This window comes from Haliotis rubra, unplaced genomic scaffold (assembly GCF_003918875.1).
Source record: "Haliotis rubra isolate DU_JTF1 unplaced genomic scaffold, ASM391887v1 Scf378, whole genome shotgun sequence".
In the NCBI taxonomy this organism is placed as follows: Eukaryota; Metazoa; Mollusca; class Gastropoda; order Lepetellida; family Haliotidae; genus Haliotis; species Haliotis rubra.
The window spans coordinates 279040-294810 of NW_025767055.1; the positions used below are offsets into that span (position 1 = coordinate 279040).

A 15771-nucleotide genomic window follows, 5' to 3' on the forward strand; every position below is an offset into this window, starting at 1 on the left:
CAAGTCTGAGGATTTTCCAGGATTGTATGATGGCCGTGTTTGCTAACACCTGACCCTAATTACCAAGTTCACAACCAGGCAAACATGAAAATAAATCAAATTAACACCCCACAGTCTTACAGAGAACTGTTAACCCTGGTAAATACCGTAAATTTCTGTGAGAGGTCCAACATTGTGCAGTCTTGTGAGCACAATAGCTCTCATACTGGTCAATACTGCATTGGAATATGGTTATTTTTATCATGTTTTTCCATTAAGAAAAGAATCATTTGATTTCAATTCAGACAGAAAAATAAACAGGGAACTGATAAGAGCTCAAATAAAAGGACAGTTTGGTTTGATACCTTTCTCAAAATTCCAGTAGCATCATGGCAAGAGTGAGTGAGTAAGTCACATATTTTAAGTCACATCGGCAATATTTCAACCATATCGTGACTAAAACTAGTTCTAAATTCATGATAAATACATAAAATTGATAAAACTCAGTCAATGAAGGACAGTAAAATTACTAGATTAGGCCAGACCAATTTCATTTCTTGTTTTACGGTTCTGCCGGTTATATTTTTAAAGAATAAGAAAAAAATAAATAAAAACTAATTTTCCCCATTCAAAAATAAAATCCTAATGTTTTTATTGGCCCAAAATGTAACCTTACAAGAATATTTTTTAGATTGTTTTTTTGCCCCATATACACTTCACAAATTGCCAAAAGTAAAATACTTTTAGTATTTAAAAGGAATATCACTTTGATTTTTTATTGTTTTTCCTCCTGCTTTAGGTTTTCTGAGGACAAAAATCTGTAAAACAAGAAATAAAATTGGTCTGGCCTTATCACATATTTTGTTAAAATTAGATCCCATTATGGCAGAACACACCATACATTACATTGTACCATGTGTGGTACTGAACCCAGGCCTGGTCATGATGCTTGAGTTCATTATCCATCAGATTATCCCTCACCCCTGTTTAGAAATATAAATCTCTTTGAAATAAAGCTTCAAAGATTGATATTAATTACATGATTAAAACATATCACGTAAGACTTTCGATAAAACTTTTGACTCTCAATCTTTTCTACAAACTTCAGCTTGAATGCTGATTCAGCCAATCCGTGACCTCTGCTTCATTTTTCTCCAGCCAATCAATGTTCATCTGTATTTTCTCCAGCGACTGTTTCACAGCTCTGGTTCCGGACCCAGCATCCCTCTTGGCGAAGAAATTGTGTACCTGGAAATAACATATATAACAAACACTGTTCATGGAATAACGAATACAGAGAATATTGTTCCTAGGAATAGCAGATACAGAGAATATTGTTCCTATAAATAGCAGATACAAAGAACATTTTTCCTATGAATAATATATATAGAACATTGTTCCTATGAATAACAAATACAAAGAATATTATTCCTAGGAATAATATATATAGGACATTGTTTCTAGGATTAACAGATACAGAGAATATTGTTGCCAGGAATAATAGATACAAAGAATATTGTTCCTAGCAATAACAAATACAGAGAATATTGTTCCTAGCAATAACACATACAGAGTATATATTGTTACTAGGAATAACAGCTACAGAGTAAATATTGTTACTAGGAATAACAGCTACAGAGAATATTGTTCCTAGGAATAACAGATACAGAGAATATTGTTCCTTAGGAATAATAGATACAGAGAATATTGTTCCTAGGAATAACAGATACAGAGAATATTGTTCTTAGGAATAACAGATACAGAGAATATTGTTCCTAGGAATAACAGATACAGAGAATATTGTTCCAGGAATAACAGATACAGAGAATATTGTTCCTAGGAATAACAGATACAGAGAATATTGTTCCTAGAATAACAGATACAGAGAATATTGTTCCTAGGAATAACAGATACAGAGAATATTGTTCCTAGGAATAACAGATACAGAGAATATTGTTCCTAGGAATAACAGATACAGAGAATATTGTTCCTAGGAATAACAAGATACAGAATATTGTTCTTAGGAATAACAGATACAGAGTATATATTGTTACTAGGAATAACAGCTACAGAGAATATTATTGCCAGGAATAATAGATACAAAGAATATTGTTACTAGGAATAACAGCTACAGAGAATATTGTTACTAGGAATAACAGCTACAGAGAATATTGTTCCTAGGAATAACAGCTACAGAGAATATTGTTCTTAGGAATAATAGATACAAAGAATATTGTTCCTAGGAATAACAGATACAGAGAATATTGTTCTTAGGAATAACAGATACAGAGTATATATTGTTACTAGGAATAACAGCTACAGAGAATATTGTTCCTAGGAATAACAGCTACAGAGAATATTGTTCCTAGGAATAACAGCTACAGAGAATATTGTTCTTAGGAATAACAGCTACAGAGAATATTGTTCCTAGGAATAACAGCTACAGAGAATATTGTTCCTAGGAATAACAGCTACAGAGAATATTGTTCCTAGGAATATACAGAATAACAGAGAATATTGTTCCTAGGAATAACAGATACAGAGAATATTGTTCCTAGGAATAACAGCACAGAGAATATTGTTACCAGGAATAACAGCTACAGAGAATATTGTTCCTAGGAATATTGTTCCAGCAATAACAAATACAGAGAATATTGTTCTTAGGAATAATAGAATACAAAGAATATTGTTCCTAGGAATAACAGCTACAGAGAATATTGTTCTTAGGAATAACAGAATACAGACAAATATATATTGTTACTAGGAATAACAAATACAGAGAATATTGTTCCTAGGAATAACAGCTACAGAGAATATTGTTCCTAGGAATAACAGCTACAGAGAATATTGTTCTTAGGAATAACAGATACAGAGAATATTGTTCCTAGGAATAACAGCTACAGAGAATATTGTTCCTAGCAATAACAAATACAGAGAATATTGTTCTTAGGAATAACATACAGAGAATATTGTTCCTAGGAAAAACAGCTACAGAGAATATTGTTCTTAGGAATAATAGATACAGAGAATATTGTTCCTAGGAATAACAGCTACAGAGAATATTGTTCCTAGGAATAACAGCTACAGAGAATATTGTTCCTAGGAATAACAGATACAGAGAATATTGTTCTTAGGAATAATAGATACAGAGAATATTGTTCCTAGGAATAACAGCTACAGAGCATATTGTTCCTATGAATAACAAATACAAAGAACATTATTCCTAGGAATAATATATATAGGACATTGTTCCTAGGATTAACAGATATAGAACATTGTTTCTAGGATTAACAGATACAGAGAATATTGTTCCAAGGAATAACAGATACAGAGAACATTGTTCCTAGGATTAACAGATATAGAGAACATTGTTTCTAGGATTAACAGATGCAGAGAACATTGTTTCTATGAATAACAGATGCAGAGACTATTGTTTCTAGGAATAACATATATAGAACTTTGTTCCTAGGAATAACAGATACATAGAATATTGTTCCTAGGAATAACAGATACAGAGAATATTGTTCCTAGAAATAACATATACAGAGAATATTGTTCCAAGGAGTAACAGATGTAGAGCATTGATCCTAATAATAAAAGATCTAGAACATTATTCCTAGCAATAACAGATACAGAACATTGTTTCTTAGAATAAAGTACAGAACATTCTTCCCAATGAAAACAGATTGGGAACATTGTTCCTTTGAACAACAGCTGAAGAATGTTGTTTCTTCATATAACAGGTAAAGAACGTTTTAGATGCTTATATCTAGGAGCAGATGTATAATATTTGATGTGGAATAACCATTAATGATGATGACTCCTGGAAATACCAACTAAAATCTCTGGGGGACTGTCTGTCCACTGCACCTATGAATGCTGACTACACAGAAGCATCAAGCTAATCCCTTACAGAATTGTAGATATGTTAATGGTGGATAGAGACACAGGAGACTCATTACAGGTGTGACTGATGGCAGGTACAAGCTAATCCCTTACAGAATTGTAGATATGTTAATGGTGGATAGAGACACAGGAGACTCATTACAGGTGTGACTGATGGCAGGTACAAGCTCATCCTTTACAGAATTGTAGATATGTCAATGGTGGATAGAGACACAGGAGACTCATTACAGGTGTGACTGATGGCAGGTACAAGCTAATCCCTTACAGAATTGTAGATATGTTAATGGTGGATAGAGACACAGGAGACTCATTACAGGTGTGACTGATGGCAGGTACAAGCTCATCCTTTGCAGAATTGAGATATGTCAAGATAGAGACACATGTCATTAATGGTGGATAGAGATCCCACAGGAGATAGAGACACAGGAGACTCATTACAGGTGTGACTGATGGCAGGTACAAGCTAATCCCTTACAGAATTGTAGATATGTTAATGGTGGATAGAGACACACGAGACTCATTACAGGTGTGACTGATGGCAGGTACAAGCTCATCCTTTACAGAATTGTAGATATGTCAATGGTGGATAGAGACACAGGAGACTCATTACAGGTGTGACTGGTGGCAGGTACAAGCTAATCCCTTACAGAATTGTAGATATGTTAATGGTGGATAGAGACACAGGAGACTCATTACAGGTGTGACTGGTGGCAGGTACAAGCTAATCCCTTACAGAATTGTAGATATGTTAATGGTGGATAGAGACACAGGAGACTCATTACAGGTGTGACTGATGGCAGGTACAAGCTAATCCCTTACAGAATTGTAGATATGTTAATGGTGGATAGAGACACAGGAGACTCATTACAGGTGTGACTGATGGCAGGTACAAGCTAATCCTTTACAGAATTGTAGATATGTTAATGGTGGATAGAGACACAGGAGACTCATTACAGGTGTGACTGGATGGCAGGTACAAGCTAATCCTTACAGAATTGTAGATATGTTAATGGTGGATAGAGACACAGGAGACTCATTACAGGTGTGACTGGTGGCAGGTACAAGCTAATCCCTTACAGAATTGTAGATATGTTAATGGTGGATAGAGACACAGGAGACTCATTACAGGTGTGACTGGTGGCAGGTACAAGCTAATCCCTTACAGAATTGTAGATATGTTAATGGTGGATAGAGACACAGGAGACTCATTACAGGTGTGACTGGTGGCAGGTACAAGCTAATCCCTTACAGAACTGTAGATATGTTAATGGTGGATAGAGACACAGGAGACTCATTACAGGTGTGACTGATGGCAGGTACAAGCTAATCCCTTACAGAATTGTAGATATGTTAATGGTGGATAGAGACACAGGAGACTCATTACAGGTGTGACTGGTGGCAGGTACAAGCTAATCCCCTTACAGAACTGTAGATATGTTAATGGTGGATAGAGACACAGGAGACTCATTACAGGTGTGACTGGTGGCAGGTACAAGCTAATCCCTTACAGAACTGTAGATATGTTAATGGTGGATAGAGACACAGGAGACTCATTACAGGTGTGACTGGTGGCAGGTACAAGCTAATCCCTTACAGAATTGTAGATATGTTAATGGTGGCTAGAGACACAGGAGACTCATTACAGGTGTGACTGGTGGCAGGTACAAGCTAATCCCTTACAGAATTGTAGATATGTTAATGGTGGATAGAGACACAGGAGACTCATTACAGGTGTGACTGGTGGCAGGTACAAGCTAATCCCTTACAGAATTGTAGATATGTTAATGGTGGCTAGAGACACACGAGACTCATGACAGGTGTGACTGGTGGCAGGTACAAGCTAATCCCTTACAGAATTGTAGATATGTTAATGGTGGCTAGAGACACAGGAGACTCATTACAGGTGTGACTGGTGGCAGGTACTTACCTCGTCATAGTCGAACTGTGTACTGAAGTGAGACGCAACACCCTTGATGAGGTGAGACATCCCAAAAGAACCTTCCTTGTACCTGGAACAATATAATATATAATGACAACGGATGGCGCCTGGTCTCCAATTCAAAGCTGTTCAACGACACGTCACAAAGTCATATAATATTTTTAATAATTAGTCCATTTATATTGCGCTAAATCCACACCGATAGCATGCTCATAGCGCGGGATACAATTACCCAGGATAACCCAAGCTGCCTGTGAGGTGCTAGGAGGTTAATAATCACATTTATTACCTACGAGGGCCAACATATCGGGGTTCATATTTTTCATCGATGCCCTAGGGCAAAATATCACTTTGTCATGGTGACGTGACGTCACGAGTAAGGCCATGTGACGTCACATTCCTTCTGTGACGTTGCGTTCTACATGCGGCAACAGATGGTAGCCAGCCTGTGTTTGAAAGTAGATTTGGGTTTATTTTCCTCAATTTGACGACTTCGGTAATAAACAGAATATTATATGAGTGCCCATGTCATACTACGTTTACGACACTCGTGCCTAAATATCTACATATCACTCGCTCTCGCTCGGAAATACCAACATTTAGGCACTCGTGTCGTAAACATAGTATGACATGGGCACTCATATAATATCCTCTATGACTTATCCCACCTGGAGCCCATTTTCTGCTGGGTTAACAGGTTGTTCAGCTGACACATCTCATGTAGGGCATAACATGACTGACTGACTGAGTTTGGCTTTACGCCGCTTTTAGCAATATTCCAGCAACATCACCAGAAATGGGCTTCACACATTGTACCCATGTGGGGATTCGAACCCGGGTCTTCGGCGTGACGAGCCAACGCTTTAGCCACTAGGCTACCCCACCGCCTCGGTATAACATGAAGAGGTTCAAATGATGTAGTGAATTTAGTTTTACGCTGCTTGTAGCAATATTCCAGCAATATCACAATGGGGGACACAAGCAATGGGCTTCACACACAATACCCATGTGGGAATTGAACCTGGGTGTTTGGCGTGACGAGCTAATGCTTTAACCACTAGGCTACCCCACCTCCCTGTTTAGGAGAACATTATGATTTAGTTGTAATGTAAAAAACATATGGAGATTTATACCGATCTTCACTGATTTCTGAATTTGTGTTTTCATCCTTGAAATACTGGGCTCAACCATAACCAAAAAGCTAATCATTGTCATGGTACACAGGAGATATACCAACTGTCATGTCAATTTAGAGGTTTCAAATTAATTCAATACCTTAAAATGTTTCCAATTTGAAACATCACTTTCGTGTTTGGTTTTGAATATAATTAACAGGTACTGAATCAAAGTTCAAGTTTCTACATTCAATAACATACAGTAAGTTTAACACGTAAATGCATTGTTTGTTTGATGTTTAACACTGCACTCCACAATATTGCAGCTATATAGCATAGGTCTGTATATAATTAAGTCTGGGCAAGACAATCCAGTGATCAACATCATGAGCACTGATCTATGCAATTGGGATACAATGACATGTGTCACCATAGTCAGTGAGTCTGACCATCTGATCCCATTACAGGGGTGGAAATAACCCATTGCCCAACGCCCGAGTCCAGTGTTTTTTTCTGTCGGCAAGCATATTTGTATATCATACTGTACCGGTGTCCAGTTGATATTCCAATGTTAGTTAGGTTGTTTATTTAAAAAATCAACAAGAAAACGGCCGGTATAGCGGAGAAATTATCAGGGCAAGTGATTTTACATGTGCCACTGTACCGGAGTACACTAGCAATTTTTAAGTTATTTCCACCCCTGCCATTAGTCACCTCTTACAACAAGCATGGATTACTAAAGGCCAATTCTAACCTAAATAAAAACATATCCAGTCAACATATAATTGAAAGGCTTAAGGCGAGGTGAAATGGGGTTTAACGTCGTTCTTTAGAATATTTTGCTCATATAACGACGTGCATGCGTGTGTATGTGCGGCTGCTTGTACTACCCCAGACTTAAGCTGGTTTTATAGTGCAAGCCTGCTGAGATACCATGCTGCAGTTAAGCATGAATACCCCACTCAGACACATTATACTAGGGGCGGTGGGGTAGCCTAGTGGTTAAGGCATTCGCTCGTCACAACAAGGGCCCGGGTTCTATTCCACACATGGGTACAGTGTGTGATGCCCATTTCTGATGTCCCCCGCAGTGATATTGCTGGAATATTGCTAAAAGTGGCGTAAAACTAAACTCACTCACTCACTCACTCACATTATACTGACTCTGAGCCGACCAGTCCTTGTTGTACCCATTAATGCTGAGCGCCAGGCTTGGACCAACAAGTACCATATTTTAACGTCTTTTGGTATGATGCAGGCAGGGATCGAACCTGCGACCTTCCGCTCTCCGAGCTGACTCTCTAACCACTACACCACGGAGGCAGTCTGAAAGACTAGAGAGAGTAGAAGGGTGCCGGTCAGTCTCACCTTTCACTGAATGTTTCCCAGTTCTGCTGGAGAAACCTCCAGGCCCAGAGCTTGCCGCTGGGGTTGGCTGCAATAGACGTGATGACCCTCTCGGTGTCCTGGGACCGAACCTTGGACTTGTTGAGGCTGAAGCCGAGGTACCTGGACAACATTTGACATGATCAGCATTCACAGTTTTCTGTGCCTTGTAAGAATATGATTTTAAACATACCTCTAAAATTTGATATCATGATATTTTTAAAACCAGAAAGCACAGAATCAAAATGCAGTGAAAGAGAAACATGTCTTCATCAAAAGGAAAGCCGGAAAAGTTCAGCTTCATCAGTCAAACAGTATTTGAGAAGAGGAATGATTTTGATGAACAGACAGTCTTCTCTACTGCAATAGAGGTGACATTTCGGTGTCGACGCTATCACTGTTATCAAGCAAGTTATGACAATGGTGATAGCTTGATAACCCGGATCTTTACAGGTACACTGTCTGAAAATATTGTAAATGTTTTATAGCATATGGTTTACCACCAAGCCTTGTATTTGGAAATCTATCTGGTAGGAAGGCGTTTCCTATTCTCGCGGTACTTACGGATATCGGCTGAAAAAATAACACAAACAATTCTTATCGTATTCATGCTTGTTGTTTTTAAATGAAGGGCCTTCTCCTCTAACATCTACATCTATCAGCTGCTAGATCCATCAGGTGAATTACCACTCGTGAGCCCGGTGATAAACAATGCCATCCGCCGTTGACGAAATGAGGCTTCTCCCAGTCTAGCGGTATTACCAGGAATTAACGTTATTGAGTGTATGTAAGAGCAATCCTGCCTGAAAGGGCGGGAAAAAGTAATGATATGTCCAAGTTGGTATAAACTCCCCAATATTCGTGACACTGCAAGATTTTGATCACTCACAGACTTGGGCGACTTCCTAGTTTCCAGTCGGTGATGTAAACAACCGCTAAGTGTCGCGCATCGGCGATTTTCGGCAGAAAACGTGTTTACCGTGAGAATAGGAAACCCGCAAGAATAGGAGACGTACCTATACTGGAAGAAAGGGAAGGCCAAGTATGTGTAACTCACTGGTTGAGCAGCCGTGTGTCCGTACTGTATGACATGGCCACCAACATCTTCTGTTTCTCGGATGGCACATTAGTCTCCTCGTACACCTTCCAGCACGCCTTCCAGTCCTTGTCCGTGCCGTACTTGATGCCCGTCATATAGATCACATTCTTCAGGTCAGGGCTAATACTGAAACACAGACAGTTAATGGGTTATGACTTTCTACCTGAATGTATGATGTGTACCTAACTAGGGAATCAAACAGAGGCCTTTGGCATGAGGACTGAATGCTTTCACTGCTAAGCCACCCCACTGCCTGCAATATACGGAACAAACATCCATTGGTTTTATGTATAGGATGACTGACTGAGTTTGGTTTTACGCCGCTTTTAGCAATATTCCAGCAACATCACGGCGGGGGGACACCAGCAATGGGCTACACACGTTGTACACGTGTGGGGAATTGAACCCGGGTCTTTGGCGTGACGAGCGAACGCTTTAACCACTAGGCTACCCCACCTCCCCATGTGTAGGATGAAGCTGTAATGGTAGGCAACATGTAATTTTTGTTTGTTTGTAGCTTAACACTGCACTGAACAATGTTGGGCGGTCTGTAAATCAAGTCTGAATCAGATAATCCTGTGCTCAAAGCTCAGGTCACAAATCGGTGAAGTTAAGCAGCGTCGAGCTCGGAGAGTCCTTGGATGGGTGACCGTGTTTGGCAGCTTGACTCCTGAGAGTTTCTAGGACATCAGTCCTGCCCCACAACGAAGCACATGTGACACATGTGGTCTCACCTTAGGCAAGTGAGTTTGTTCAAAATTGTCTGTTCACCCAGCAGGAGTGAGTGAGTGAGTGAGTTTAGTTTTACGCCGCACTCAGCAATATTCCAGCTATATGGCGGCGGTCTGTAAATAATCGAGTCTGGACCAGACAATCCAGTGATCAACAGCATGAGCATCGATCTGCGCAATTGGGAACCGATGACATGTGTCAACCAAGTCAGCGAAACTGACCACCCGATCCCGTTAGTCGCCTCTTACGACAAGATAGTCGCCTTTTTATGGCAAGCACATGGGTTGCTGAAGACCTATTCTACCCCGGATCTTCACGGGTCTCACCCAGCAGGAAAATGGGTACCCGGTGGAAAAAGTCATATGACTATAACCTTCTAGTGCCTAACAGGCAGCTTGGGTTATCCGGGGTAATAATGTGCTGTGCCTTGATTGTTAGCGCTATGAGCATACCTAGTGTGGAGTTTGGCGCTATATAAATGGACACATTATTATTATTAACAGCAAGAATTTAAGCTTCAATCAACACAATTGAGATACGATGACATCTGTCAACCACGTCAGTGAGCCTGACCACCCGATCCCGTTAGTCGCCTTTTACGACTAGCATGGTTCGGTGAATTCAATTCTAACCAAGATGACACCATCATATATATTCAATTATCAAATAACAACGACACTGAAAGATATTTAGTAGAATTTATTAATTAAAATGATGCTTGACTCTAATTATACATACTGAGAGAATATAATATTTGATCCATATTCTTATGTGTTTCTGTATCTCTCTACGAGGTGTATATTTATTCCTGGATGAAATGCTCCCTTGAACCTAAGTTTAGCAGATCCTATAACGCCTGTTGCCATGACAGTTATTAAGTGAGTGATGCTATCACCAGACAAGTCACAACAAACAGGTGTTACAGGTGGGTGCAGTGCTGTCAGCAGCTACTGTATCGTTAACACACACCTGAGCAGCCCACACACAGCTGTCACATCTGTTTCATTATGTGACTGGTGCGCATGAAGAGTTGGACAATGCTGATGGAGAGAAGCAACAAGCAGACACAGCCTTCAGTGAGTGAGTGAGTTTTATGCCACACTCCGCAATATTCCAGCTATATGGCGGCGGTCTGTATATAATCGAGTCTGGACCGATCCAGTGATCAACAGCATGAGCATCGATCTAAGCTATTTGGATAAGATGACATGTGTCAACCAAGTCAGCGAGCCTGACCACCCGATCCCGTTAGTCGCCTGACGACAAGCATGGGTTACTGAAGATCAATTCTAACCCGGATCTTCATGGGTTCACAGCCTTCAGAAAGAGGAGGAGTCCATCTGCTCGTTGTCCATTCCCCATAATTTAATTTAATCACAGCTACCAGCTTTCCACTGTTCATCACCTATCAACACTATTTAACTGCTGGCTTCTGTTCAGGGCTAATTAACTGTTAAGTGTTGGCTTCTGTTCAGCGCTAATTAACTGTTAAGTGTTGGCTTCTGTTCAGCGCTAATTAACTGTTAAGTGTTGGCTTCTGTTCAGCACTAATTAACTGTTAACTGTTGGCTTCTGTTCAGCGCTAATTAACTGTTAAGGTCAACAAGGGTCAGCACTCCTCTTTTGGAAAGAAAATTTTTCAGCATGTCACCCCTTACAAAATCAAACTTTCAAGAAGGTCATAATGACATTCCTTCTTCACTAAAGCCTACAATTGACATTTTCCTTTCTTCTGTAAATAGTTTTAATGTGCCATGAGCAAGCATCAATAGGAGGACACTGGCGCTTTACAAATATACACTATTATTATTATTATTATTATTATAGTATTATTAAGTGTTGGTGTCCAGTCAGCGCTAATTAACTGTTATGTGCTGGCTTCCATTTGTCCTTTGCCAGTCACACATTGACACCAGGTAACTGTTGGCTTCCATTGTTTAAACTGCATCTTTGTTGTCTTATTACTTTTGTTGTTCTCACATGTACATACAAGAGTCATCAGAAGATGACAAATCCCCCCGGTCCCCACAAATTTGAAAGAACAAATCATATGACACTTACTTAAAGTCCAAATCAATTCCATGGAAACCAATAAAAATAAAAATGACAAAAACCTGTATATAGCAAAGGGCACCACTTTAGGTTCTGTTTGATAAATCTACCTACTTTTGTTGAAAAATATTGAACGGTTTTCGTGTTGTGCTCCGGAAATGAAACCCACCCCTCCCTTTTGAGACTAAGTCCAAAACGTTTCCATGGAAACCAAGAAAAATAAAAATGACAAAAATCTGTAAATAGCAAAAGGCACCACTTTAGGTTCTGTTTGATATATCTATCAATTTTTGTTGAAAAATATTGAACGGTTATTGAGTTATGATATATCTATCAATTTTTGTTGAAAACTATTGAACGGTTTTCGGACGGACAGACAGACAGACGAGGCATTGACTATATCAAGCTCGCATTACATGCCGGGGTGATAAAAACAAACATAAATTTGGAAAACAGTCATCAGTAACACTTACGTTATAACAACATTATCAAAGACACACATACACACACACTATGTGTTCATGAATATCAAACTTTCAAACTTTTTCCCCACATTGGTGATACCATGACGACAACAAAGTCCCGAGCAAGGCAGACACCACTAAAGGGAGATTACCTTGTATGGTCCTCCACCCACTGCTTGAAGAGTTCCTTGCCCTTGTCGATGGATGGTTGATGGCCAAGTCGGACTGCCCAGCTGAGAATGTTACTTCGCAGGAACCTGTGTGTGAATGTAAACTTTAGTCACAAAAACTTAACACATGATGTGTTGGTGAGTAACAGAGGTCTACACTTAACATGTTCTGTTTGTCTGTTTGTTTCTTTGTTGGTACCCAGATGTTCATGGCTGGGGACCAGATCTATGTGTCAACCAAGTCAGCGAGCCTGACTACCAGTTCCGGTTTGTGTTTTTTCTCTCATGAAATACATGAGTTACTGAAGACCAATTCTAACCCAGATCTTCACAGGTACAGCTTACATGTAAAGGCACCCTTAGCATCTCCTCTTTGTCCAAATCCTACCCTGGTGATCAGAAAATTTCTCTACATTTTTTCCAGATAAAAGACTATGTGCCAACAGTGGGAACTAACAAAATAAACTCATTCTGGAAAGATATTCCACAATTCCTTGTACATCGGTGGTTATTCTCTACCTAGGTTATTCTCTACCTAAGTACCCACCTCTCCTTTGTCGAAATCATGGAACTGCCTCTCTAAGTACTCATCTATTGTTTCCACTTGTGATCAGGAAACAACATTTATCTACTTAGACAAAAGACCAGTGGCCACCACTCAAATCTTATAAATCTAACTCTGTCCAGAAAAATAATCCGTAGTTTGTCATAGGTGACTAGATATTCACTACTTCTACACTCACATCTCCAGGTGAGATCCACTATCGGTCCACTGCAGCGCTGTCAGACGGTTCTTGATCAGTTTCAGCATGTAGGCCTGGAAGGAAGATTACACAGGACGCCTTAGTTGTAGGACTTAGGGAACGCGTTCTTACAGTACGGTGTCACGGTCACATACCAGGGAACAAGAATTCAACAATTCAAACATTTAGTGGTTGTATAGATGAAGCAATACCTTATCAGAAATCTAAAAGACACAAAAACAGATTAAGACTGAAAATATCATTTCCAGTGCCAACAGATTCCAAACAACCCAACACCCACCACCCCACTCCCTCCCCCTTGAAAATTCCATGATCTCCGCCTATGGACACCATCCCTTTCCCCTCATTGACCTTCATCTCAAGTGAGTGAGTGAGTTTTGGTTTTACGCCACTTAAGCAATATTCCAGCAATATCACGGCCGGGGACACCAGAAATGGGCTTAACGTATTGTACCCATGTGGGGAATCGAACCTAGGTCTTTGGCGTGACGAGCGAACGCTTTAACCACTAGGCTCCCCCACCACCCCTCATCTCAAGTAGTGTAACAGTACCAGTGGCTCGTATCCAGGGTAATGATGATCATGCAGTCTCAGCAATTAGGGCCAGGGAATTGTAAACTTCATAATAATTGTAAATTGTAGGGGTGCTTATTGCAGAGAATTTTCATATTGCGATATATTGCGATGCGGAAGCATATATTGCGATATGTATTGCAATATATTGCAAGGATTATTTTTTTAACAAAAACTACTTATAATTGAGTTAATGCTTGATTATAAAGCAAAAACACAACAAAATCACTATGACTGATTAACCTTTTATAAAAACTTTTAATCATGACAAAATAAAAATGTAAGTAACATTTGGCACTAATGAAACAGGGAAATGAACAATTAAAAAAAACGGAAATATCCGAAGATTTCCGACTGCTACGAAGTTTTCCGAATGCATGTCAAAATACCGGTTTTCGATCAGCGTATCGCAATACGTATCGTTTTCATGTCTGAACCGGTAAATACCGGTAAACCGGTTATATCGCGCAGCCCTAGTAAATTGTATATTAATATCTCACATGTTATATGCTACCCGCCCATCCACATATCACCATTTCCTAGGTGTATAATACTTGAGGTGAGGTGAAATTGGGTTTAACGTTGTGTTTGAGAATATTTCGCTCATATGATGACGTGCATGCGTGTGTATGTGTATGTGTGGCTGCTTGTACTAGCCCTGACTTATGCTGGTTTTATAGTGCTAGCCCACTGAGATACCATGCCGCAGTGAAGCATGAATACCCACTCAGACATATTATACTGACTCCGAGCCGACCAGTCCTTGTTGTACCCATTAATGCCGAGCGCCAGGCAGGGACCAACAAGTACCATATTTTAACATCTTTTGGTATGACACGGTCGGGGATCGAACCCACGACCTTCCGCTCTCCGGGCGGACGCTCTAACCACTACACCACGGAGGCGGTGGGGGCCCTAAGTATAATACGTGAAGGGGCATGAGTTAGCCCGGGAAACCATGTGAGTCAACAGGCATGACAAGCGAGCAGGATAACTTGTCTGAGTGGCATTTTATAAGTTGAGACGTTCAATATAGAACAACATCACTTGCTTGACAACAGTAAAAGAATCTGTATCGAAACGTCGCACTCATGAAATAAAGAAGTTGTTATTTATAAAAAATTGTTCTATATTAAGCGAGCAGGACCCTGATTACTGGGAAACCTACCTTGAAACTTGTGTATACTTCCTTGAAGATGATCCTGCCCTCGATGTAGGCCAGGTTGTCGAGCGCTGCCTTCCACGGCACATACTCCACCTCCTTGTCCAGGTACAATGTCAGGTCCAAGGCAACCTTCTGGCTCACCAGACCGGCCCTGTATGTTCCAGATCAATGTGTGTCTTAAAATACTCCACATCATGTAATATTGTCATATATACTGAGGGAAACAAATAAGGGAACACCACTTCATGACAGTGTTAATATTCTCACATTTCCTCCCTCAGCGCTAGTCAAAGATGGTGATGAACACTGGAAACTATTAAGGAAGCACTTGAATTGCCTTGGTTTCCTTTATTAGTTGCTCTCAGTATATTATTCTTAGTTCCTGGCTCAGATGTCCAGACATTACTGTTCTATCTCATCTGATTGT

The 15771-nt window shown here is 39.9% G+C and overlaps 1 protein-coding gene across 1 annotated transcript in view; it reads right to left on the bottom strand.

Moving 5' to 3' along the window:
* Window positions 1-760: 760 nt before the first annotated feature.
* Window positions 761-15771, bottom strand: part of LOC124286184 (endoplasmic reticulum aminopeptidase 1-like) — a 49940-nt gene continuing 34929 nt past the window's right edge. Inside the window, 7 exon segments of the mRNA XM_046722530.1 lie at window positions 761-1227; window positions 5813-5894; window positions 8308-8448; window positions 9383-9550; window positions 12825-12929; window positions 13586-13659; window positions 15348-15495. Coding sequence (XP_046578486.1) covers window positions 1084-1227; window positions 5813-5894; window positions 8308-8448; window positions 9383-9550; window positions 12825-12929; window positions 13586-13659; window positions 15348-15495 — 862 coding nt within the window. The 3' untranslated portion in view covers window positions 761-1083.